We start from the raw sequence: 27,386 nt of genomic DNA, 5'->3' as shown, positions 1-27,386 counted from the left end.
AGGATTCCGGGTAGTGTAGTCCCGGTGCCCCTTTGGAAGAGCTCCCCAGCTGGTGGCTGGAGCGATCCCTTGTTCTTTGGTGGCGCTGGTGAGTGAGGCTCCCGCGGGACCCTTGCCGCAGCCATACCCTTTTCGGCACGGAAAGGAAGGTCCCGGAAGACTGGACTATAGGCTGAATTTGGGGACCGTGCGCGTGGCGCGGGGGTGGTGGTTGTGGTGGGAAAGCGCTGCCGTGGCGCAGGCCATCCTCTCCCGATGTCTTATTTTGGGGGTGTGGGCGTGCATCTCCCGGGGAGTTGGGTGAAGCCTATCCGTGAAACTGGATGGTGATGGGTGCGGGGATCGGGCTATCTCTCCTAGGGTTCTTGAGGGTGGGGACAGGTTCGGCTTTGGCTGAAATCTGGTTTTGGGAAAAGTGATCTCTCATGCCATTAAGTCCCGGGTTTTTGGGGAGTTGAATAAGTAGGATTTGGGGGAGGGGGTGGTTTTTCCCAGGTGGTGGAGTGGGGACCATCCCTGAGGCCATGTGTCCCCGGGGTTTTGATGGGTTGAGAGCTAGTTGTCTTGGGGCCCCACTGGTCTTCGGCTTTGCTGAAGTGGAATGAGGAGCTGTCTGGCTTGGCCAAACAAGTTAGGGTTACACTGGATCTGGGGTGGCCATTTTGGCGCGATCTTAGGATTTCACTTTGGTTGGTCGCCCCTGGGTTCGGACCTTGGAGGAGGAAGTCTGGCTGGGGCCCACAGGACCCTTTTTTTTCCGAAGGTCCTGGGGACTGTCACTGATCGCAAGAATTACAAATTCCCATGCCCCTGATGTGGCCAGACTTTGGGATTTCACATTCCACTTAATTTTTTATTGCGGAGAAATTACAAACAGCCAGAAGTAGATAAAACTCTGTAGACCAGATCTCCAGATTCAACACTTAACGCCTTATGACCAATCGTGATTCATCTCAAAGTGGACACAGAGAATCCTTGCAACCCACAGAGTTCAGCATCACTGCCCTTACTGTGTAAGAGCACGATCTCCACAACCACGTTTCCTCTAGGATCTATCACTTTATAGCTGCGTTACCTTGGGCAAGAGGCTGACTTCACTGTACTTCAATTTTCTCAATTTTATCCAAGAAAGGATAATAGCGTCTATCTCATTGGGTTGTTGAAAGGATAGAATGAGGTAAAACTCATACAGTGGCTGTAACAGTCTCTGGTATATACTAAGTGCTCAGTAAATATTACCTTTTATTAATAACAGACACAGAGAAGATCACCTCATGCTCGGCATCAACAGCTTGTCAGGGCAGGTTGTGCTTTCAACCTATATCCCAGCTGTGTTCCCAGGAAGCTGCCCACAATTCTTTTCTTCTTTCCTTCTGTGGCAGATCCATTCCTGATGCCGTTAAGTAAGAGGAGGTGCTGCCCTGCTGGAGTTTGAAGATTTCCCTTGATTTTCTTGAACGCTTTTTGTTCTTGTTCTGCCTCCCTGTGGCTCCTGCCTGCCCAGAGAGGACTGCCTGCTGGGGAGAGGGGATACTCCTGAGCTCCTGACAGCCCAGCTTCAGGTGGGTGCCACTTACCTATTGCATTTTGAACCATGAATGGGTTTTCTTTGCTCAGCTTTGACATCTGTGTTCTGCAGTGTCCCATCCAGGGATCAGGACCCCAGTTGGTTCCCTCAAAAAACTAGGCCTGTTTTAAGGGTGACCATTTACACAAGGAATATTTTTCAGAGCTGATGCTCTCATTCATTATACCTTTCATTCCTTCTTTCGGTATTTGCTCATTCCCAGGGCTTGTCAGGTGCTGTGAAGTTGTCAATATCTTCTGTCTTATAATACTTTCACTTATTCTTTTCCCTGCAAATCCCAGTTATATCATTTCACCTGGGAATACTTCAGGAGGCATCTCTAACACAAGGACTTCTTGTTTTAACATAACCATAATTTCATTGTTACACAGTTACATTGTTACAATTATATTTTGTTACACCCAACAAAATTAATAACTCATTAATATCATTTAATAACTAGCTCATATTAAGTTTTCCCCCATTGTTAAAAAAAAAATCTTTTTTTTTCCTCCAGTCAGAACAGCCCTGGTCAGAGGCAGGAGAGGGAGAAGTATCTGGAAGCAGCATGCCAGTTTTCTCTATCTCTGCCTCATTTCTCCTCCTATTTCTTCTAACCTTACTGATGTGTGTTAAAAGCTTTATCACTTGATATAAGCTGGACCTCTGAGTTTTCCTTGAATCCCTGTTTCCAAACTTACTTCTCATTAGAAGTTGTGTCCTCCTGTCCAGGCATGGGGGCTCACGCCTGTAATCTCAGCAGTTTGGGAGGCCAAGGCGGGCGGATCACTTGAGGTCAGGAGTTTGAGACCAGCCTGGCCAACATGATGAAACCCTGTCTCTACTAAAAATATAAAAATTAGCCAGGCATTGTGGCTCACACCACTAATCCCAGCTATCCAGGAGGCTGAGGCAGGAGAATCTGTTGCCTGGGCGACAGAGTGAGACTCCATCTCAAAACAAAACAAAACAAAAAAAAGTTGTATCCTCCCAGTCAACCTGTGCGTTCTTCTCGATTCCCTTTCTTTCCCTTTGTGTCCGTTTCTGCACTGCCCTAGCTTCCTGTCCTTCTTAACGTTCTTGCCTTGTCTTTCCTCCCATTTAGAGCTGAGCTCCTTGAAAGAATTATCTATATTTGTTGTCTCCATTGCTATCTTTCTGTTACCTTTTGAATATTCCAGTAAGGCTTTTTCAGTGACACCAAAAAATATTCTTGTTAGGGTCACCAATGTTCTCCCTGTCTGAAGGTCACAGTCAGTTGTCAGCAACACTTTATGTAGTTGTTTACATCCTCCTCCTTAATATATCCTTTCACGCAGTTGCTCTTGGTGCAGGTCTTCCTGGTTTTCTCCTGACTCATAGGCTGCACCTCCTCTGCGTCCTTTACTGGCTCTTCCTTTTCTCCCAGATTTCTGCTGTGAAAAAGGCCGTGCTTCATTTAGTTCTTAGACCTCTTGTCCTCTTTATACTCACTCCTTGGTTCTCCCATCCATTTTCAAGGCTTAAAATAATGCCGTCTGTCTGACGCTCAGCCTAGAGTTTTGTCTGCAACTCCATATCCTGGTCCCCTACTGTCTCCTTCACATTTCCACTTGGATATCTTTTTTTTTTTTTTTAATTGAGATGGAGTCTTGCTCTATCACCCAGGTTGGAGTGCAACGGCACAGCGTCGGCTCACTGCAACCTCAGCCGCCCGGGTTCAAGTGATTCTCGTGGCTCAGCCTCCTGAGTAGCTGGAACTACAGGTACGTGCCCACCCCACCTGGATATCTTGTGGGCATCCCAAACCTAATGTGTGCAACAAGAAACTGATCACCTTCCCTGAAGCATGCTCTACCCGGGTGGCATATAGATCATTCTTTCAGGGAGTTTAGCTTGGAGCAGAGGCATCGCACCTCCTTCCTTCGGATTGCTCAGCGTCATCAAGGAGTCATCCTTGATCCTTTCTTGCTCTTACACCCTCATCCACACTACAGAAATCTGAACTCTGACACTTTCCATCCCCTGCTGCTTTTACCACGGTCCAGGCCATCGTCTCATCTGGATGATCATAGCCTTTGAGTGGTCTCTGTTTCTCCCTGTTTCCCTCTAAGTTACATTAATCAGTGGAGCAACTAGAAGGATTTTTTAAATCAAATCATGTCATGCATTTGCTCAAAAGCTTCCAGTGGCTTCTTATCCTAACCAAAGTCAAAACAAGTATCCTACAAAGCTAGGTCTGATCTCTCCACATTTACTCTTAGACTTCATCTGCACTACCCTGTCTTAGTCATACCACACCAGCCACAGTGAAATGTCCGTCCCTTGACCATGCCAGCCTGACTCTTCCTTGCATCTGGGCCTTTGCACTGGCTGTTCTCTTGCCCGAGATGTTCTTTTCAAAGTTATTCACTTGACTCTTCACATCCTTGAGACTTTTACTCCATTACCTCAGAGATGCCTTCCCAAATCACCCTATTTAAAATTCTAAAACCTCACCCCATGTCTGTGACTATCTTTCTCCTTCCCTGCTTTATTTCTCTTCCTGTCACTCATCACTTTCAGATATACTGTGTATTTTATTTATTCATGTAATAGGCCCATCTTCCTCCTCTAGACTTTGATGTCAGTGATGGTAGATGTTTTTGTCCTTGTTCACTTTTATATCCCCAGGATTTAAAATTGTGCCTGTCACACAGTAGGAGCTTAATAAATACTTGCCAAATGAAGGAATAATCTGACATTGTATATATAAAGCTAATTCTGGGAGTAATGGATGAGGCAGACTAGGATGTTGGGAAATGGTCCATAGAGACTGGCAGGAGGCTTTTGCCATCGTCCTAGTGCTCCAGCTGGCGTACGGGTGGGCAGGAATTGAAAGAGCTGGCAGAGGTGGAATCAATTTGCCTCGATATTGGTTTGATATGGAAGGTAGGGAGAAGTAGTCATGGGACTGAGTAAGCACCATGGATGACAGGAAGATGCCTCTGTTATTAGGTAAGCTGAAAGGGAGAAGGCACAGTGTGTCAGTAACTAGCAAGGGTTCTGGTTATTGACTGCTACACAGCAAACTGCTCTAAAACCAAGTGGCTTAGAAGAGCAACTATGTTTTAATTTCCCACAGTTCTTTAGGTTTATCCATATCAGCTGAGATGTGAGTTATGCATCTTGCTGTGGGCTGCGGTCATCTGGGGACTCATTTGGGTTGGAACATGCAGGACGGTTCCATCACATATTTGACACCTTCGTGGGTTGACTGGAAGGCTGGGGTCAGCTGGGACAGCAGACCTCACTCCCTCCAGGTAGTATAAGGGCTTCCATCAGGATCAAACTTACTACATGGTATGTTAGAGCTCCCAAGAGTGAAAACTGTCTGGCCTTCTTGGGACTTAAGCCTGTAACTGGTACAGTGTCACTTGCCTCAAATTTATTGGTTAAAGCAGGAGCAAGTCCAGTGTGAAAGAGTTCCCAGTGTTTAAAGCTGGAATAATTTTAACAGCAAAATAAACAGTGATAATATTGTATTATAACCCATAGGATAAGATATAAATCCATATTGATATAAATAAATAACTGAATACAAGTAAATGGGAAGAAAGAACAGCTCTGACAGAAGAATTCTAATTAGTGGATTTAGAATGAAAGGGGGAAAATGAACATTGTCATTTGGTAAACAGCACAGTATTAACTATTCCAGATAGATTCCACAGATATATGCTAAAACAAGTGGCTGGAAGTTTGAAGAGAAATCGGATATTTGTATAATCCCAAAGTATCTCTCGAAAGATATTTATTAATTATAAAGGGAAATGTAGTGACTTTACAGACACTCAGAAGACATCTCCTTAACCAAATGATTAAGATCAAGGTTAACATCGCCAGTAAAAAGACATAACAATATCATGAACTCATTGATATGTTGAAGGACATAGCATCACATCTGAGGTATTCTAACCAGAAATGAAAAACTCATTCTAATCACGAAAAAACATCAGACAAACCAAAATTGAGGGATACTCTTCAAAAACTCCAAGTTTGTGAAAGATGAGCAAAGACAGAGGATCTGTCACAGATTGGAGGAGGTTAAAGATCCATAACAACTAAAGGCAATGTGGAAACCTCAGTTGGATCCTGGACCAGAAAAAGTACATTTGTGGAAAAACTGGCAAAATTTAATTAAGGTCTGCCGTTCATAGTATTGCATCAATGTTTATTTCCTGGTTTTGATGGTTGTAGTGTGGTTTTCTAAGATGTTAACTTTAGAGAAACCTGGGTGGAAGGTATGGGGATTTATATTTGTCCAACTTCCTTGTAAGTCTAAAATTAGTGCAAAATAAAAAGTTTTAAAAATCTATCGATTCTATATTCTTGAGTTTTTGTGTTTTTTTATTTTTGAAGAAGGGGTGTTGAGTTTTGGTAGAGTATCTTACCATGTATAGAGGCAATCGTGAGTTCTCCTTACATCTGTTATTATGGTGTTACTGTAAAAATAGATCCCCTAAAATTGGACCAGTCTTATAATCCTGGATAAATTTTTCTTTGCCATGGTGAAATATTTTATTGTGATGTTGGAGTCTTTTTGCTAATATTTTAATTAGAATTTTGCTTCAATATTTGTAAGTGACGATTAGTCTATAATTTTCTGTTTTTGAACTGTCATCAAGTTAAGATCATCATGGTATCCTTGCTTTATTAAAAAAAATGAGGACTTTTTCCTTCAGTTTTCAATGCTTTGGGACAGTATTTGGAGCAAAAAGACTACCTAGTTTGAAGATTTGATAGAATTTCCTTGTGACTCTCTGGAGTTAATTTTGGGAGTTATTCACTTCATTTAGGTCTACACATTTGTATATAGAGATCTGCAAAGTAGTCTTACGTGACTTTTAAAAAGATGCTTTTTGGTGACTTTCCCTTTGTCATTTTCATTTTGAGAGCTTGTCGGGAGGTTCTAGCAGGGGAGTGCAGCTACTCATATACCCTTGACCAAAGACTGGTCCTCCTCTATGAGAGAGGGTCATCTTCCTCAACTGAGCGCACAGCTTCCAGAGGGACGCATGTGGAGCAGTGAGAGAGGAAGGCGACCACCCACCTAGCTAGCCACGTGAGCTGGATCAACCCTGGCGATCGATGTGGTGACAGAGGTCGCAGCCAGATCGCCTTCACGTCCATGTAATTTCTTACTTTGAATATTTATGCTTTCTCTCTTTAAGTTAGCTAGTGTTTATCTACTTCTTTTTGACAGAATAGGATTTGGCCTGTTACATCTACTGCTTTATTTTCATTAAGTTCTGCTTTCACCTTTATTATTTCCTGTCTTTATGCTTTCTTTGGGGTTACTTTGTCTTTTTTTTTTTTTTTTTTTTTTTTGAGGCAGGGTCATAGTTTGTCACCTAGGCTGGAGTGCAGTGACGCAATCAGGCTGGCTGCAGCCTCAACCTCTCAGGTTCAAGTGATCTTCCCTCCTCAGCCTCCTGAGTAGCTAGGACCATAGGGGTGTGTGTCTGGCTATTTTTTTGATTTTTTTTTTTTTGGGTAGAGATGAAGTCTCACTGTGTTGTCCAGACCAGATTCTTTTCTTTCCTTTTTATTTATAAAAGTATTTAGAGCTATAATTTCCCTTACCTCACTGTTTTAAATAAATCCTGTATATATGTAGTATTTTTTATTACCATTATTTTAAAGTAATTCTATAATTTCATTTCGTGTATTCCCTTTAATTCCTACCTATTGCCTATGGTATGATCAGCAAAGTTTTTCTACTTTCTTCTTCCCCTGTGCCTTGTATTTCAGTGGCATTTCTACCTTATCAGGACACACTACCCTAAAACATTAGCATGTGTTTTCTTCCTCTCTCTCTTCTCCCCCTTTTAGTGCTAGGCTTACAATTATGTATATTAAAAGCTCATCATCAGTCTTTTTGCTAAGTTTCCCCTGTCATGTCTTGCTTCGAATGATGATTTTTGACCAGACCTTTTTTTTTTTGTAGTAAATATATATAACATAAAATTTATCCTTCTAACGTGTCCAAGTCAATGGCATGAAGTACGTTCATATTGTGGTACAACCATCCCCACTATCTATCTTCAGAAATGTTTTCGTCTTCCCAAACTGAAACTCCATACCAGTTAAGCAGTTAACTCCCCATTCTCCCTTCCCCAAGCCCTCTCAACCACCATTTGACTTTTCTAGGTACCTCATATAAATGGAATCTTACTGTCCTTTTATTTCTGGCTTATTTCACTTAGCACAATGCCTTCTAGGTTCATGTTGTAGCATGTGTCAATTTCCTTCCATTTTAAGTCTGAATAATATTCCATTGTGCATATATATATATATATATATATATATGTATCACTTTGTTTTTTCAGTCATCTGTTGGTCACTTGGGTTGCCTACACCTTTTGGCTATTGTGAACAATACTGGTATAAACATGGTGTACAAGTATCTGTTCAAGTTCTTACCTTCAATTCTTTTCGTATATAACCAGAAGTGGAATTGATGGATTACATAATAATTGTGTTTTAAATTTTTTGAGAAACCACCATACTGTTTTTGTGGCTGCACCATATTTTACATTCCCACCAGCAGTGTGCAGTGGTTGAATGATAATTTCAAAAAATCTGGTAGAACTCATATTTTTTTGCTTAGAGTCACTTTGGATTCCTGTTGTTGTTCTTTAAAGTCTAATAGTTTTTCTAGTGAATGTCTTAGAGTTGGTGGTCATGAGTCAACTTTTCCCTCATAGGCCCATAGGCCCTTTCATATTTAGGTTCAGGTCATCTATTTTTGAAATGTTTTCTTACATTATACTTTTAAACATTTCCATTGTTTCAGTATCCAGGAACTATAATTATATGAATATTACTTTTTTGTCTGTTTTCCTTTCCAGCTTCTTTCTCTCTGATCCTCTTTACTGATTTCACCTCATTTTCTTGTTTTCTTCTGTTACTAAGTGCTCATCATGTTTTCATTTCAATCTGTTCCTCCTTGATTGTCTTATAAGTTTTTTATTTCTCATTTAATATTGTCTTTTTCTGTGATTTCCTTCAAAAGTTTGTTGAAATATTTTTGATTTTTTTATTTTTTTGTCCATTTCTATTCTTAGTTTTTGAATTTCTAATTGATGATGGTATCTCATATCCCAAAATGTTTGTTTGAAAATACTTAATTTAGTTTAATGTTACAGTTTTGTTAATTTTTTTTCTGTCTCACTTTTTTTTTTTTTTTGGTGGAATTTTCTTTAGTTTAATTGTTTGGATTCTCGCTTTCTTTTCTTTTTTTTTTTTTAATTACAAATGTTTGCATGTCTGCATTTCTGCAAACAGGACGATCAGATTCTAGAGTTTTTGGGATTTCTCTAGTTCAGGAAAATGCTTCTGTCAGTGTAGCAAACTGCAGGTTCTTTACTGGATTGCAGGGGAAGCAGAGGTGGTGTGTTCTTTGGGTTTTGTTGTTGTTTTGTTTTTCTCTTTTGTTTTGCAAGACCTTGGGTTAGCCTCTCTTGCTTGTTTTTCCTTTTCCTTTGCTTTTTCCAAGCAATATATTTTCCTTGATTTATGCATTCCCCATTATGCTGCTGCTCCCCCAGTTGTGGGGTTAATGAGCAGGACCTGCTTCACTCATGGGGAGAGCATTTCCACCTGACACCCTCTCATTTCTGTTTTCCTTACCCAGATCTGCCTTCTGAGATATCATCCTTCTTTAGGGAGACAAGGGGAAAAGGCCACAGGGTCCCGGAGAGCCAGGGGAATGGTGAGTGTTTCCTGTCTCCATTACTGGCTGTAACGGGATGGACACATTCCCTTCTTTTACCCTGACTGGCCTGTTGGTGCCTAGTAGAGTTCAGCTCCAATTCCTCTTACTTGCTTCCCTGCCTCAGCATCGCTGTCTGCACAACCCATGAAACAGTTATTCACCTAGTAGTTAACTGAACAACATAATTCTACAGTTTGAGATAGAGTCTGCATTTCTTTGTTCAGCTTCAAAAGCTCTACCACCTGAGAGTAACATCATAGTAATGGAATGGGATGATTCTGGAATCTGTGTCCCCACCTAGACAACAGTTATACTGGCAGAATCTGTCAGGTGTACCTATTTTGGAAATCTGGAGTCTAGTTGAAGGCCTCCAGCTCCCGGGGGAGGCATAGAGGGTAAGTCACAGCAAATTTTAGCTCTTAGTATAGTAGCAGATACTTATCATCCACCCTGCCAGCCCTATGGCAGGTAGCTGGCATATGTCCTGGATCAGCTTCTACATGGTTTGTGGGATACAGGGTGGACAATAAGGGCCGTTTACTCCAAATATTGAATATCTGTGTTCTGATTGCTGTTTCTGATCACAGAGGTGGTCCACTTAAATCCCCTAAAAGCTATATCAGCTAGTTGTAACCCCCATTAGCTAAAGTGGCTTTTAGGGGATTTAAGGAGCCAGAATCCCTTTTCCCCCACTTAAGTTCTTTGTTTATGGAAAGTTCTTTAAGTTTATTGAAAAGCAACTGCATATAGAGGGAATGTGGAAGGAATACCCATGGAAAGACACAGGCTCAGAAAACACCTGAGAAGACCTTAAGCTTATAACTCAGGCTGATACTTAGCATGGAGACACCCTACATCAATATAAAAAAACAAAAATACGAACAAATGGGAGACTCTGACTTACAGAGTTGCTGCTTTATAAGATTTAAATGTCCAGTTTTTGACAAAAATCATAAGGCAATTAAGAAAGTATGGAACATTCAAAGGGAAAAAAATGAATAAACTGAAAACATCCTGACAAGGCCAGATAATGGACTTTAAAATAGCCATCTTAAAGAGCTAAAGGAAGGTGTGGAGAAAGCCAAGAAAGCAATGTAAGAACAAACTGGAAATATCAGTAAAGAGACAGAAAACAAAAATAAACCAAAAATAAATTTTGGAGTTAAAAAGTACAACTGAAAAGAAAAGTTCATTAAAAGGATTCAGAAGTGGTTTAGGCAGACAGAAGAATCAGCAAACCAGGAGACAGGACAATTATCAAGTCTGAGGGACACAGACAGATTAAAGAAAAGTGAACAGAGCCTAAGGAAACTATGGGGTACTATCAAATGAATCAACTTTGCCTTATGGGATTCCCAGAAGGAGAAGAGAAAAAGGGACAGAGAGATTGTTTGAAGAAATAATGGCTGAGAACTTCCCAAGTTTGATGAAAGACTTGACTATAAACTTGACTATAAACATCCAAGCAGCTCAATGAACTACAAGTAGGAAAACCTGAAAAAGACCCACACGGAGACACAATGTAATCAAAGCATAAAAAGCCAAAGGTGACAGAGATTTTTGAAAGCAACAAGAAAACAACTTGTTACATATAAGGGATTATCAATAAGATTATTAGCAAATTTCTTATGTGAAACCTCTCAGGCGAGAAGGCAGTGGGTCAATATATTCAAAGTGCTAAAAGAAAAAATAAAAGCCTGCCAACCAAGAATTCTATGTCTGGCAAAACTGCCCTTCACTATTGAGGCAGAATTAAGACATTCTCAGATTAGTCAAAGCTGGTGGAGATTACAACCACTAGACCTACCCTACAAGAAATATTAAGGAGTCTTTCAGGTTGAAATAAAAGGACATTAGACAGTTACATGAAGCCATATGAAAAATAGAAAAATTCATCTTAAACTTGATATAGAATCTCAAGGGACACTGAATACCTAAAACAACCATGAAAAAGAACCAAGTTGGAGGACTTACCATTCCTGATTTCAAAATTTACTACAAAGCAACAGTAACCCAAACCATGGTACTGGCATAAAAATAGACTTACAAGTCTTATAGCCAGCCCAGAAATAAACCCTTGTATATATGGTCAAATGCTTTTTGACAAGAGTGCCAAGACCACTCAATATGAAAAAGACAGTATGCTCTACAAATACTGTTCGGCAAACTGTATATTTATATGCAGAAAAATGAAGTTGAATCCTTACCTAACACTATATTTGCAAATTATCTGAAAATGGATGAAAGACCTAAACATAAGAATGAAAACTAGGGAGGCAGCAAATCACACTGCCATGAATGCACCTATGCAACAACTTTGCATGTTTTTCACATGTACCCCAAAACCTAAAATGCAATAAAAAAAAAAAAAAGAATGAAAACTATAAAATTTGTAGATGAAAACATAGGGGAACATCTTTATAATATTGGATTTGGTGATGATCTCTTGGAAATGACACCAAAACATAGGCAATAAAATAAAAGAATAGAGAACTTGGACTTCATCAAAATTTAAAACTTTCATTCATCAAAGGAAGGGAATATGTTTGCAAGTCACATATCTGATAAGGGATTAATATTTAGAATTTATAAAGAACTCCTACAACTTACAACAATAAAAGAACACCCCAACTTAAAAATAGACAAAGGATTTGAATAGTCATTTTTGCAGATGTATAGGTGGCCAATAATCACCTGAAAAGATGTTCGCTGTCATTCACATTAGGAAATTGCAAATGAAGAGCACAATGAGATACCACCTTATACCCATTAGTATGGCTGTTACTTTTAAAAACCCCAAAACCTGAAAGCAGTAAATGTTGACAAGGATGTGGAGAAAATAGAATCCTTGTGTATTGCTAGTGGGAATGCAAATGGTACAGCTGTTGTGGAACAGTTTGGTGGTTCCTATAGAATTGCTGTTTGATCCAGTAATTCCACTTTTCAGTGTATACCCAAGAGAACTGATGGGACTCCAACAAATACTTATACAACCATGTACATAGAATAATAGAAGATAGAAACAAACCAAATGTCCATTAATAGATGCATAGATAAACAAAATGTAGTGTATACACACAATGGAGTATTGGTATTATTTAGCCTTAACAAGGAAGTAAATTCTGAGTGCATACTTCTACATGGATAAATCTTGCAGACATGCTAAGTGAAATAAGTCAGACACAAAAGGACATATATGATTACACTTATTTTAGCTACATAGAATAACCACATATATAGTGGAGACAGAAAGCAAAATGGTCATTACTAGGATCTAGCGGGAGGGAAGAATGGGAAGTTACTGTTTAATAGTTACAGTGTTTCGGTGTGAGATGATGAAAAAGTTCTGGATTCTACCAGGAAGTGGCTTTTATTCCTCCTTGGGGGCCTCCCTGCCCACATTTTGGCTTCCTGTCTTCCTTTGCTCCTAATGTCCTTATCCCTGCGTCCCACATGCCTCATCTGTAGTGCCTAGCACTTTCTTCTTCCCTTGATTTCAACCCATTTTCCAAGACCAAGTTGTCAGGCCCTGTCTTAGAAAACCCTTTCTGATCTCTATTCCAGAGGTTTAGAATAGAGATTAGAAATGGTTTTCTCATGCCCCTGCCAGTCTTATTCTTTTAATTTTCTGTGCTAAGAAAATTTTCCGTGCTAAGAAAATTAAAAGAATAAGACTGGCAGGGGCATGAGAACAAGGTGCAAAGATGAATTTTTGGACTGAATGGCCAAGAAGCTCCATGGTGAGCACTCACAGTCTGTGGCCTGAAGTTTAATGAACTGTTCTCTACATTTCACAGGTCAGAAAACTGGGATACTAGTTGGTGGCAGAGGGGGGTCTCAAACCCAGGCACTATGTTTCCAGTGCTTCACTACTCTCTGCTTGTGACCATCAGGCCCGAGAAAGCCAAGCCATAAAATTTTGAGGAATTACTGAGTTGTAGTGGACTATTTGATCTTTTAAATTCTTAAAACTCAGAAAATCTGTTATCCTTTATTGTTTAAATTTTATATGTTGCTTGCTCTTCTGTCTGTGTAGATTGAAAGTTCCCAAAACGTAGGGACTCCATTTTTTGCACATAAACCCTGTATGGCCCCCCAGAACCTTGACTATATAGGTTCACAAATGCCACTTCCTAGATAGAGACAGAGATTTAAAAGTCTTGGAACCATGGCACCAGGGTCACTGTCAAAGGTGGGAGTCTTGATATCTCACCTGCCTCCCTCAGGGCAGCCTTCTCCCTGCCCCTCACCCTGCCATGGGCAAGGCTGGCTTCTGAGTGAGCAGAGCTTGGTTTTGTGTTACAGGCACACATGGCATTCAGGGATGTGGCTGTAGATTTCACCCAGGATGAGTGGAGGCTGCTGAGCCCTGCTCAAAGGACTCTGTACAGAGAGGTGATGCTGGAGAACTACAGCAACCTGGTCTCACTGGGTAAGCATGGTATCTGTTGGATTCTCATGTTATTGGTGAGAATTTCAGGCTATGCTTGAAGCAGCCATCTTGCTCTATGACTTGACCTTTGGGTTGGACTAAAAAGCAACCACATTCTCTTTCTTCAGGAAGGGTCTGATTTTGCAGAGGTGAAAATGGGTAGATTTGTTGTGTGTGTACATATGTATATGTGCGTGCTACTCTGCATTTCTAGTCCTTTTTTCTCAGGCTGGGGCTCTCTTCCTATGTTAACTCGTTTTAAATGAGATGTTCATCTACCCAGCATGGAATAGAATCAGTGTGCTCTCATCTGAGTTCATTGCCTACTCATCCCTTCCATTTCTGAGAACCCCACTCACCCCTTCCATCTCAGGGCTTTGTACTGCCTTTGAAGTTTCCTAGCCAGTTTGTCTCTGAATTATTGAATGGGCGCTTGAGCCCATAATCTAGTTACCTTATTTTCTTTTCCTGTGAGCAGGAATTTCATTTTCTAAACCAGAAATCATCACCCAACTGGAGCAAGGGAAAGAGACCTGGAGAGAGGAGAAAAAATGCCCACCGGCCACCTGTCCAGGTGAGTGTTAAAACACTGGGCAAATGAGACAGCAGCTCAGCAGCTCAGAGGACTGGGGGAGAGGAGGCGTTGCTCAGGTGCTGGGGAGGGAAGCTGTTCCCCTGACCTCCTGGGCTTCTGTTTAGATTTCCTGACACGGCCTCCTTCCAGATCTCCATCTTCATTTGAGTATGGATGGGTCTTTCCTGGTGGGTCTCTTGTGTCCTTCCTCCGCTAGGAAGCCTGCCTTCCTCCCACTGGGTTTCTCCTCTCTAGTTCACTCAGTTCTCTGCCATATTTATGGACTTCTTTCTCTTGTTATTGTTTTTAAAAAAGATCATCAAGAATATGGAAACAACTGTGACCTAAAGAAAGAAGGCAAGTCCAGTGGGAGGAAGAAATCTAAAAAGTCAATAGAGAAATTGAAATGGAATTCTAAAAAAACTGTGAGCTATTCAAGAATGGCTTTTATATTTTACAATGTTATATAACTATCTATATAATATCCTTAATTTTGCCTCTTAACCATCAAAGCCTGAACTATTGACTATCTTTAAGAAAAAATTTGCTAACCTGTGCTCTAAGGGAGTACCATACATTAACTTTGTATATTCTATTAATATTTAATCTGAGCAAAATATGAAATGTAAGAGCATTGCAATTGCACAGTTCCAGTCACCCCCTCCTCCCAACATCCTTTATGCTATATTTGTTATTTGTATTATACACTCCTTATTACAATATTAAAACATTTGTTTTATAAATACTCATATGTATTTATTTTCTACCGTGTATTTTTTTAATTAAGAGAAAAAATAGTCTTTAACTCATTCAGATAATTTATCATTTTCTGGGTTTTTTTTTAAACCTGAGTTTACCTTTGATATTATTTTTCTTGAACTTTAAGGACTTCATTTGGCATTTCTTGTGGTACAGGTGGCAGTGTATTCCTTATTGCTTCTGAAAGTGTCTTTATTTTACCTTCATTCTTGAAGTGTGTCTTCGCTAGATACAGAATTCTACATTGGTTATTTTTCCAGCACTTTAAAGATAACATTCCATTGTTCTACCTGCCATTGTTTGTAATGGAGAAGTCACCACTGAACATAATTTAGCTTTATTTCCTTGGCTACTTTTCTCTGTACTTTTGGTATTCAGCAGTTCCACTGTGATGTGACTGCCTTAAGTACATTCTTCCTTTACATGTTTTTATCTGCCAGATTCTCTCTGTCCCCTTCTGGGACTACAGGTACATGTATATAAGTCCTTTTTATATAATCCCATAGGTTATTGATCCTTTCCATATTTTTAAATCTTTTTCTCTCCCTGTTCTTTAGTTTGGATGATTTCTGTTGGTCTGTCTTCAAGTGGACTGTCTCATTTGTCATTTCCATATGCTAAGCTCTGACCAGTGAATCCTTCATTTCACTTGTTTTTCAGTTCTGCAATTTCCATTTACTTTTACTATACTTTTCTTTGTTGTGAGATTTCCTCTCTATTCACTAATTATAATCAAATTTTTCTTTATCTTCTTTAAATCAGACACTGAATACCTTATTAAGTGAAAAAGTTATAGGACTTTGTATATTACGCAGTTTAGTTTTTTGTTAAATAAAGAGAAGGGTGTGAAAGAGTATATATCCATATGTTTATGTGAACATAGAAGTCTGTTGTTATTTACCATTACTAATGGTTACCTCTGTGGGGATAGAATTGGGGAGGGTTGGACAAGGGGCTGCTGAGAATTTTTCATCCTACTTTGTATTATTTTTAAATGACAGAGGCATAGATAACTTGAAGAAATTACATATGTGTTTTAATTTTTTAAATTCTTTTGACAATTTTATAAATGTTTCCTGAACAGAAGTATATATTATCTTTTTCTAGGTAGGAAATTTTCTCCTCCTGTTTTTATAAAATTCATTAATTCTGTCTTTGAATTGAGGGACTAAAAAGCATACGTAATATAAATTGTTTCTGTTTTTCAACTTGCTTATATCCTTACTGTTCATCTGTTAGGAGGAATCCTAAAGGTCTCCACAGTCATTGTAATTTATATCAAGTTCTTAATTTATTTCTAAGTTTTTGCGTTCTATTTCACTTTATTGTACTATTAGGTATATAAAGGTTCATGATAATATTCATTAATGAAGTTTTTAATACTGAAATTCTCATAGTTCCATGTGATATTCTTTCCTTTAACGTCCTCTTTGTTTCTTATTAGTCTTAGCATGACACTTTCTTGTGCACATTTTTGGTATTTTACTGTTCATCCTTTTAAAATAAAAACAGTGTCATTTGGGTGTTTTGCTTTTAAGCAGCAGCATGTAGCTGGTGTTGCATTTGCTGTCAAACCAAATGGTGTTAACTTTTAATAGAGACTTTAGCCTTTCATGTTTACTTAATAAGTGATAAATTTCATGAGACTTGTTCAAGGGTTGACTATGAGGCAGATGAGTAGGTGTTTTACTACAGCTCTAGGAAAGAAGGGCGGTCAGGGCAAAGGAAGTAAAGCATCTGTATTAGTCACCTGTTGGGGTCTGACCAGCAGATCCTGGCCCAGTGACAGATGAATAAATACACTCAAACACAGAACACAGTGAAAGAGTGGGCTAGAGATACGTGGCCACATACATTGCAGAGAGAGTTAGCAGCTACCAGCCCTGATTAGCTGGCACTCCAGGCATTTATTCAGTGTATATTTAATAACAGACACTCTGAGTCAACACAACTGTGGATAATGATTAAAGGCCAGGTTCTGAGGCCTAAAGCAAACACCAAACCTGGTTGCCCTCCCCCTGAGAGAGCCATCTGGCCTGCAGATGATTAAAGGTTAGTTTTAGGATCACATGAGTAAACAACTTATGTAGATAAACTCTCTTACATTCCTTTGTATGTACTCTATGTCATTTGCACAAGGAAAGGGGATTCAGCTGCCTTCAGCCATAATTTCCTTCCTAAGGCTTTTGCAAAAACCTTCTGGCCTTCCAAGAAGGTTTGTGACTATTATAGTTTTACAATCTCTCCCACCATCCTGATTGAACCCCTACAGTCACCTTGGGCCACCATAACAAAATACCATGGACTAGGTGGCTTAAACAACAGAAATTCATTTACGTATAGTTCTGGAGGCCAGAAGTCCAAGATCAAGTTGTCAGCAGGTTTAGTTGCTCTGAGGCCTCACTCCCGAACTTACAGATGGCTGCCTTCTCCCTGTGTCCTCACATGGCCCCTTTCTGTATGCTCACACATTCTTGTTGTCTCTTCCTCTTCTTAAAAGAACACGTGCCCCATTGGATTAGAGCACACCCTCATGACCTCATTTAACCTTAATTACTTCTTTAAAGTCCTTGTCTCCATATACAGTCACATTAGGGGTTACAACTTCAACATAGGAATTTGAGGGGAACAGAACTCAGCCCAGAACATCATGCTTGTGAGAGCACCATGATGGTTTCATAGACTCTTCGTTGAATATATAGTTCCATAAAAGGTCAGTTGGATATATAAGTCCATTGGATCTCAGTTTTATGAAGAAGTAAAGATGAGGGACTGGTATATAAGCTGAAAGGTCATGGATTGAAGCCCCAGAAAAGGTCGGGAACCAACATGCCCATGATGCTTGAGCAAAGTGAGCCAGAAGGTAGAAGAAAAGACTGTGTCAAAGAAGGGAATGTGCACAGGAGAGAATATGAAGATTGTGCAGTGTCTGTGAACAGCATTCACAGTGCAGGTGAGATCAGTGTCACTGAGAGGCTGGAGTCTTAGCCAGGGAGGGGCTCAGCCCTGTGGAGCACCCTGAGAGTGCTGACAGGTATTGATGTGGAGAGGATGTGAGGCTGGTAGGTAATCAGATATTCAGGGCAGTGTGTGAAACCAGGAGGCCTGTGGATGATCCTAAAAGAAGTATGGTAGGTAATGGTGTAGAAGCCACATTACAAAACAAGGACATTCACCCCACTCTGTAATGCTTGAGATATGAGAGGAAGAAGCTGTCTATCTGCTTGAGGGAATCTTAGAAAAATCTTCCTCTCAAAGGACAACAGAGGTAGGTCTAGCCAAGGACATGGAGGCAATGTTGGACAGAGAAGGAGAGGATGTAGGGGCATTATCTGACCTGTGTGTTCATTCTAGAATTGGCAGGTGGAGGCTGGGAAAATGCTACATACCCTGACCTTTGTACATTACACAAATATGTGTTTTTCTCAACCTGAAAAGTATAGAATTACCAAAACGTTTATATTAATAACAAGCAGCTTACCTGTCATTGTCTTAAAGTGAAACCTATCTTTTTTGTCTCTTATTTTTTATTTATTTTATTTATTTTTATTTATTTATTTATTTTGAGACGGAGTTTTGCTCTTATTGCCCAGGCCAGAGTGCCTCCTGGGTTCAAGTGATTCTCCTGCCCGTCTCCTGAGTAGCTGGGATTACAGGCATGCACCACCATGCCCAGCTAATTTTTTGTATTTTCAGTAGAGACAGATTTTCACCATGTTGGTCATGCCGGTTTTGAACTCTTGATCTCAGGCGATCCACCTTCCTCAGCCTCCCAAAGTCTTGTTGTTAATCCTTGATTTAATTTAAAGAAAAACAGCAGCTGTCACAATGATGTTGAGCAATTTAAAAAGAATGCTGTACAATCCAAGGAACAAGTCATTGTGATTGTCCAAGAAGCTGTCTTGGAAACCAAAAATATATGTGTAACAGGAAGAAGACAGTTGTAGGTGTAAAATACATCTTAACAGTTTCATTATTCTATATTTGGGACTTGGATTTAAGATAGGCAATATCAGAATCCTCAAAATAGGCTAGTTACAAGAAAAACATTGGATTTTCTTGGCTATTTCAATGATCAGAATGCTAATTCAATAAATGTAACACAATCATTTGTAACAACATGGATGAACCTGGAGGATGTTACGTTAAGTGAAATAAGCCAGTCACAGAAAGACAAACACCACACAATCTTACTTATATGTGCAATATAAAGAGGTTGAACTCATAGAGGCAGAGAATAGAATGGTGGTTACTAGAGGATAGGGGTTGTGGGGGAAGATGGTGGTCAAAGGATTGTCACATAGAAGGAATAAGTTCAAGAAATCTGTTGTATAACATGATAACTACAGTTAATAACACTATATGTATTCTTAAAAATCACCAAGAGAGTAGATTTTAGGTGTTCTCAACACAAAAAATGATAGGTATGTGAGGTGATGCATATGTTAATTAGCTCAATTGAGCCATGTCACAATTTCTATGTATTTCAAAATGTGCACAATGAATATATACATTTTTATTTGTCAATTTAAAAATTAATTTTTTTAAAAAAAGTAACAGGAGTTAACCATAATTATGAAGAATTATATACCCTCCTGCAGTGAATAATCCTTGTTATTTAAATTGACTAAAGTGCTTGGTAAGAGGTAACACAGAAGCATAAGAATGAGAATTAAAGCCAGGTGCTGTGGCTTGTGCCTATATTCAAGGGTTACCAAGGCAGGAGGATCACTTGAGGCCAGGAGCTCAAGACCAGCCTGGGCAACATAGTGAGACCCTGTCTGTAAAAAAATTTTTATAAATAACCAGGATGAGGTGGTGTGTGCCTGTAGTCCCAGCTACTCAGGAACCTAAGGAAGGAGGATTGCTTGAGCCCAGGAGTTTGGGCTACGTGAACTATGATTCTACCACTACATTTCAGCCTGGGCCACAGAGAGAGATCCTACCTCTAAAAACTTTAAACAATAAAGAATGAGAAGTTGAAAATCTTGTGAAGTAAAAATAGAGCTTTTCTAAGTTGAGTATACAGGAGACAAAAATTAGTAATTTTTCATATGGACTACAGAAATTACACACTATGTTATAATTCCTTTTTAGTTACCAGTATTATTGTTAAGTTTAAGCTCTTTTTCTGTTTATTGGCAAACTAAATAATTGTACATATTTTTAAGCATATATAACGTTGATGGACAATATTTAAAGTTTTAAGTTTCAGTCTCTAAAATAATTAACATAAGGCTGATCTCATTGGTTTAGGCAAAAATACAAGTAAAATTATTGCTTGGGAACACTTTGTATAGTTTTGTTTTTGAATTTTTTAACAACAATATTTATTCTTATAATGATTTCCTAACAGAGATCATAGATACTGAAAAACAACATAATCAGTCTGAAGTTAAAAATTGCCTGAAAAATATGCTATATCTGGTATTTACTTTGAGTAAAATAATTGTAGATTCACATAATTTCCAGCACTATCTATAAATTATAAGATATTAGTTGGACACATGTATCTATATTTGCCTAATCTTAAATATTTATGAATGCAGTGTTAGCCTATCTGATTTTTAAAATCAGTATAGGTTGAGTAACCCTTACCCAAAATGCTTAGGGCCATAAGTATTTCAGATTGTGGGTTTTTGTTTGTTTGGTTTGCAGTTTGGAATATTACCATATACATAATAAAATATCTTGGGTATAAGACCCAAGTCTAAACAGGAATTTAATTTATGTTTGGTGTATACCATATACACTTAGCCTGAAGATAATTATATTTTTCCTTTGAGGGTGCTGAATAAACTGAGTTTCGTGTGCCTGTGTTTTGACTGCAACCTGTCACCTGAGATCAGATGTGGAATTTTCTACTTGTGGCTGCATGTTGGTGCTTAAAGATTTTCAGATTTTGAAGATTAGGGATGAACCTATATATTAGTCTCGGAAGTTTAGTTAAAAACTTTCTTTGAGTTTAATATGAACCAAGTTTTACATCACTAGAATATTATGCTAATGTTATATTTACACTGATAAAATAAGGGAGAAGACATTACATTTGTCTCATCTACAGGCTTTATCTTATTTTAAAATACTGATTCCCCCCTTTACAGTTAGTTGTATACCAGCTAGTAAGGTTGTTTGCATATTGTACTAGATAAGCCCTGAGTGCCTCACATTTCTTTCTTATAGTGTGACCTAATAACCAAGGCGTCTGGCTCATACCACAGTTAAACTTTTTTCTTCAGAGCCAGAGCTGCAACTGCAGCAAGAAAGATTTTCTTCAGAAACTGGCATATTTCTTTCTTTCTTTTCTTTTTTTTTTTCTTTTTATTTAAATGAGACAGCATCTTGCTCTGTTGCCCAGGCAGGATTGCAGTGGTGTGATCTTGGCTTACTGCAACTTCTGCCACCTGGGTTCAAGCGTCTGCCTCAGCCTCCCAGGTAGCCGGGATTACAGGTGTGTACCGCCACGCCCAGCTAATTGTTGTATTTTTAGTAAAGACAGGGTTTCACCATGTTGGGCAGGCTGGTCTCAAACTCCTTACCTCAAGTGATCCACTCGCCTCGACCTCCCAAAGTGCTGGGATTATAGGTGTGAGCCACCACGGCTGGCCTAGTTTTTTTTTTTTTTTTTTTTTTTTTTTTGAGACGGAGTTTCGCTCTTGTTACCCAGGCTGGAGTGCAATGGCGCGATCTCGGCTCGCCGCAACCTCCGCCTCCTGGGTTCAGGCAATTCTCCTGCCTCAGCCTCCTGAGTAGCTGGGATTACAGGCACGCGCCACCACGCCCAGCTAATTTTTTGTATTTTTAGTAGAGACGGGGTTTCACCATGTTGACTAGGATTGTCTCGATCTCTTGACCTCGTGATCCACCGGCCTCGGCCTCCCAAAGTGCTGGGATTACAGGCGTGAGCCACCGCACCCGGCTAGTTTTTTTTAAATTTGATTGTTCTCGAGTTTTTTTTAAATTTTAAATTTGTGTCAGAGCCCATTAGTCTCTATAAACCTATCAGTACAGTAGCACCTTAGATTTAAAATACTTTATAAACGAATTCATTAACCTGATAATATTTTGTGTTAAAATTTCTTCTCAAGCTAAATATTCCTAGTGTATACACAGAATGGCAGATTTGGTGACCAACTAAAAAATTGACTAAAAGAGAACTGAAGTTTTGTGTTTCTTCCGTCACTCCATATAAATGTTTAAACTATGATGAAGTTCAGATTTCTCTGAAGGTGCTGCTATAATTCTGAAATACATGTAGTATAAATAGAGGTCTGCCATTTTACATATAGGCACAGAAGTTAGGGCTGTATTAAGCCTACATATCAGAAGCCTTGGTTCTTAAAAGGGTGGGTGGGAGGTATTACCTATGTCAAAATCATAGTCACTGTGCTTAACTCAGGACAGACACAGGAGTTCCTTTTACTGCTGAAAGACCTACTGACCCATTACTATGACCTAATACGTATGAAGGTAAGCCAAGGAGATACAAGTAGTTGCTTCCCTTCTCCCCTCATGTTCAAGAGAAACAAAACAGTAAATCAAATTTGACAACTCCACCCAACTCAAGTTTCCATAAGCTCAAGGAAGTTGGCTGGCCAGAAATCGAAATACAAAGTCAGTTATGAGTTGTGGAACCTCAGACAACCTCAATTACACCAAGTAAACTTAGTGAGGACTCAGTGAAAGCAGCTAGGATTTACTGCTGAGAAAGGATCTTGAGGGACCACTGGGCACCTGTCCTGAGTACAGGGGCTGGAAGAGCAGGCTTTTCTGCAGGAGCTCCTCAGCGCTGGTGTTGGGGGAGGTGGGCATCAGGTTAGATTGGTGGCTCCTTTGTCATCAAAGCCTGAGTAAAGGCCACCAGAGCTAGTGAAAGGAGAAACGTTGAGCTTATTTACTGGCCAGGCAATGAAACACAGAGGAGAAGACATTCACTTAAGCAGTTTGCTGAGTAGAAGAGTAAGGAATTTTCAAGTGTTAGGGAAAGGTGGTTCTGCTCATTGTAATTAGGATTGAAAAGTAACATTCTGTGTAGCATGGAATCATTCTGGAATGTGGATGTGTACACAGTTTTAATAAGCTTGATCATTGGTCAAGAAAAGAGCATTCGGGTAGATCCATTGAGATCTCTGCCTCATTTCCATTACTCATATTGCCTGGTCATTGATTGCCTTCAGCTGACTCGACCCAGTTGTGATAAACAGTATACTCAGTGTTGACATCTCCTACACAAGACGTACTACAAGTAGAAATTTCTTCTTTTACACTGATTTTTGGGGAAAATTTTATTTACACTAATTATGGAAATGGTTCAGGGGTACCAGGAGGGAGCATCTTTTAAGTCACTAGGGGCCTGGGCTCTGTGTTGTCCATTGCTGAAAGCCCACTGCCTCCTAGAAATTCTGGCACAGAGTAATCTAACAAGTCTTTGTTGAGTGGGGAGACAGGAGTTTGGGCATGTCACACTGTTTCACCACCCTCTCACGCTCCTCCTTACACCAGGGCTTCTCTGTTCACTGCAAATAACTGCTTTCTCAATCCCATCCCCTTGTCCTCATAGGGAAACAAGGAAGGACATTTCCATGTGGGTCCTAGGTTTAGACATCTTTCCATCAAAGAAAAATCTACCTGTGGACATGGTTTATCTCAGTGTGGGTGGTGTGAGTTAGAAGGTAATTAATTGTATTGAAGGTGAGGGGGAAGTGTTCCATATTGGCCCTATTTACACACCCCAAAATGTCAGGGATGCTTGTATTTACAGTTGATATGTAGAACAGGTCTCAATGAGTGGGTTTTCTAGATTGTAATGGAAAATGTAAGAAGTACTGGTAGGGTGGAGAGTAGGCCATGTAAAGGAAGTCCTGACTGGATAACACATAAGGCCTAAGGGTTTTGAAGCCTCGGGGATCTGACTAAGCAGTCTGCTCAGACTGCCCACTGAGGACTCAGTTGTGATTCACACTTTTCTCTCTGCGGCAGATCCAGAGCCAGAACTCTACCTCGATCCTTTCTGCCCTCCGGGTTTCTCCAGTCAGAAATTCCCCATGCAGCACGTGCTGTGTAATCATCCCCCCTGGATCTTCACGTGCTTGTGTGCAGAAGGTCACATCCAGCCCGGGGATCCAGGCCCAGCGGACCAGGAGAGGCAGCAACAAACCTCTGATGGGAGCCCCTGGAGTGATCAGCCAGAAGGTCCTGAGGGAGAAGGTGCCAGGTCTTTGTTTGGAAAAACAAAGAAAAGGACTCTGGGAGCATTCACCAGGCCACCCCAGAGGCAGCCAGTCAGCTCTCGGAACAGCCTCAGAGGGGTGGAGTTGGAAGCCAGCCCAGCTCAGACGGGGAACCCTGAGGACACAGACAAATTGTTGAAGAGGATAGAAGTCTTAGGATTTGGAACAGTCAACTGTGGAGAGTGTGGACTGAGCTTCAGCAAGATGACAAACCTGCTCAGTCACCAGCGGATACACTCAGGGGAGAAGCCCTACGTGTGCGGGGTATGTGAGAAGGGCTTCAGCCTGAAGAAGAGCCTTGCCAGACACCAGAAGGCACACTCAGGGGAGAAGCCGATTGTGTGCAGGGAGTGTGGACGAGGCTTTAACCGGAAGTCAACGCTCATCATACATGAGCGGACACACTCTGGTGAGAAGCCTTACATGTGCAGTGAGTGTGGGCGAGGCTTCAGCCAGAAGTCCAACCTCATCATACACCAGAGGACACACTCGGGGGAAAAGCCTTACGTGTGCCGGGAGTGCGGCAAAGGCTTCAGCCAGAAGTCGGCTGTCGTGAGACACCAGAGGACACACTTAGAGGAGAAGACCATCGTGTGCAGTGATTGCGGCCTGGGCTTCAGTGACAGGTCAAACCTCATCTCCCACCAGAGGACGCACTCCGGGGAGAAGCCCTACGCCTGCAAGGAATGTGGGCGATGCTTCAGGCAGAGGACCACCCTTGTCAACCACCAGAGGACACACTCAAAAGAGAAGCCCTACGTGTGTGGGGTGTGTGGGCACAGCTTCAGCCAGAATTCAACCCTCATCTCTCACAGGCGGACGCACACCGGGGAGAAGCCGTATGTGTGTGGAGTGTGCGGGCGAGGCTTTAGTCTCAAGTCACACCTGAACAGACACCAGAACATACACTCAGGGGAAAAGCCCATTGTGTGCAAGGACTGTGGCCGGGGCTTCAGCCAGCAATCCAACCTCATCAGACACCAGAGGACGCACTCAGGGGAGAAGCCCATGGTGTGTGGGGAGTGCGGGCGAGGCTTCAGCCAGAAGTCAAACCTTGTTGCACACCAGAGGACGCACTCAGGGGAGAAGCCGTATGTGTGCCGGGAGTGCGGGCGAGGCTTTAGCCACCAGGCCGGTCTCATCAGGCACAAGCGGAAGCACTCGCGGGAGAAGCCCTACATGTGCAGGCAGTGTGGACTGGGCTTTGGCAATAAGTCGGCTCTAATCACACATAAGCGGGCTCACTCAGAAGAGAAGCCTTGTGTGTGCAGAGAGTGTGGCCAAGGCTTTATACAAAAGTCACACCTCACCTTACATCAAATGACACCTAAGGGGGAGAAGCCGTATGTGTGCAAGATGTGTGGGCAGGGCTTCAGCCTCAAGTCTCACCTCAGCAGACACAGAAGACCAAGTCTGTCCACCACAGACTGCCGCTGCAGCCCGGCCCTGAGCCGTGTGCGGGCCAACCTGCCGACTCCTTATGCTCTCTCTGAAGGCGAAGATGGTGGCAAGGACTGAGAGTCAGAATATTGACACTTTGATGAAATGGAGTAGAGAGATGCATTCCATAAGTGGTCAAAGGACATTTGACTGTTTACTTTCTCCACACCAAGTCTCCTCCATGTTTTGTGGCCTTCGGTTGTAATAAACTTGGCTTCTTTTTACATCTGTAACTGTGGCTGCGTCCCTCATTCACTCTGTAACAGGGATAAGGAGTGATACAGACATCTGAAACTTAAGTCCAGTATTTCACAGGAATTCATTTCCTTGGAAAACAAGAGCCAAATCATTTGTAGATTTATTGGAAAGACTGGTCCTTTGTATGAGGAGAGAATCTAGGAACTATATAAAGAGATTTCAGGGGAAGGGAGGGGATCTTCCAGAAAATGTGCCTTCCTCTAGTTCAGCTTCGTCTGCAGCTACCTACATCCCTTGGCTCTGACAGCCCCCTTTCCTGCTTCTCTCCTCTCAGCTTTCAGACGTCTCTGTTGTTGCCTTTGCTGAATCATCTCCTGACTACCTTTCTGGCGTTTCTCAGACTTTTTAGTCCCTGGTTCTTCCATCGGGAGCCCTCTCACCAAAACATTGTCCCCAACACTCCCGTCCCAGGGCCTGGTCTTTCAGCTGTGACCAAACAGAGCCTTGGATCTCAGTTACACCCATGTCAGACCACCAAGAAAATGGATAACCCCCAACCACCCCCAGCTATACCACCTCATCAGCACCCCGGTAACTCCAGTCAGCCACTGCATGTTTGTCTATGATGGACTGCATATACAATGGTGGGCTCATAAGATTATAGTGGAGCTGAAAAATTCCTCTCCCTACTGACATTGACATTGGCACTACAATGACATGGTAGACCTCCCAGTGGGACAAGATATGGAGGTGGGTGGGACAGTGATACTGATAATCCTGACCCTGAATAGGCCCAGGCTAATGTGTGTGCTTGTGTCTTAGTTTTGTTTTTTTGGGTTTTTTTTTTTGAGACAGAGTTTCACTCTTGTTACCCAGGCTGGAGTGCAATGGTACGATCTCGGCTCACCACAACCTCCACCTCTCGGGTTCAAGCGATTCATTTGCCTTCAGCCTCCCCACTAGCTGGGATTACAGGCATGCACCATCAGACCCGACTAATTTTGTTTTTTTGTTTTTTTTGAGACAGAGTTTCGCTCTTGTTACCCAGGCTGGAGTGCAATGGCGCGATCTCGGCTCACCGCAACCTCCGCCTCCTGGGTTCAGGCAATTCTCCTGCCTCAGCCTCCTGAGTAGCTGGGATTACAGGCATGCGCCACCATGCCCAGCTAATTTTTTGTATTTTTAGTAGAGACGGGGTTTCACCATGTTGACCAGGATGGTCTCGATCTCTTGACCTCGTGATCCACCCGCCTTGGCCTCCCAAAGTGCTGGGATTACAGGCGTGAGCCACCGCGCCCGGCTAATTTTATATTTTTAGTAGAGACAGGGTTTCGCCATGTTGGTCAGTCTGGTCGTGAACTCCTGACCTCAGGTGATCCGCCCGCCTCAGCCTCCCTAAGTACTGGGATTACAGGCACGAACCACCGTGCCCAGCATGTCTTAGTTTTTAA

The 27,386-nt window shown here is 41.2% G+C and overlaps 1 protein-coding gene across 1 annotated transcript; it reads left to right on the top strand.

Annotated features, from left to right (window-relative positions):
• ZNF133 (zinc finger protein 133) lies at positions 1-27,031 on the top strand. The gene is given in 8 exon segments (XM_064376523.1): positions 1-88; positions 1,383-1,562; positions 3,215-3,312; positions 9,222-9,299; positions 13,608-13,734; positions 14,213-14,308; positions 24,047-25,696; positions 25,699-27,031. Coding segments are annotated over 5 exon segments (1,968 nt in total). The 5' UTR covers positions 1-88; positions 1,383-1,562; positions 3,215-3,312; positions 9,222-9,296; the 3' UTR covers positions 25,791-27,031.
• The last annotated feature ends 355 nt before the right edge of the window (positions 27,032-27,386 follow it).

This window comes from Aotus nancymaae, unplaced genomic scaffold, assembly GCF_030222135.1.
Source record: "Aotus nancymaae isolate 86718 unplaced genomic scaffold, 86718_ANA_hifiasm-v0.15.2.pri h1tg000001l, whole genome shotgun sequence".
NCBI lineage: Eukaryota > Metazoa > Chordata > Mammalia > Primates > Aotidae > Aotus > Aotus nancymaae.
The sequence above is the reverse complement of the archived record's forward strand: the minus strand, read 5'-3'. Positions and strand labels throughout refer to the sequence as shown.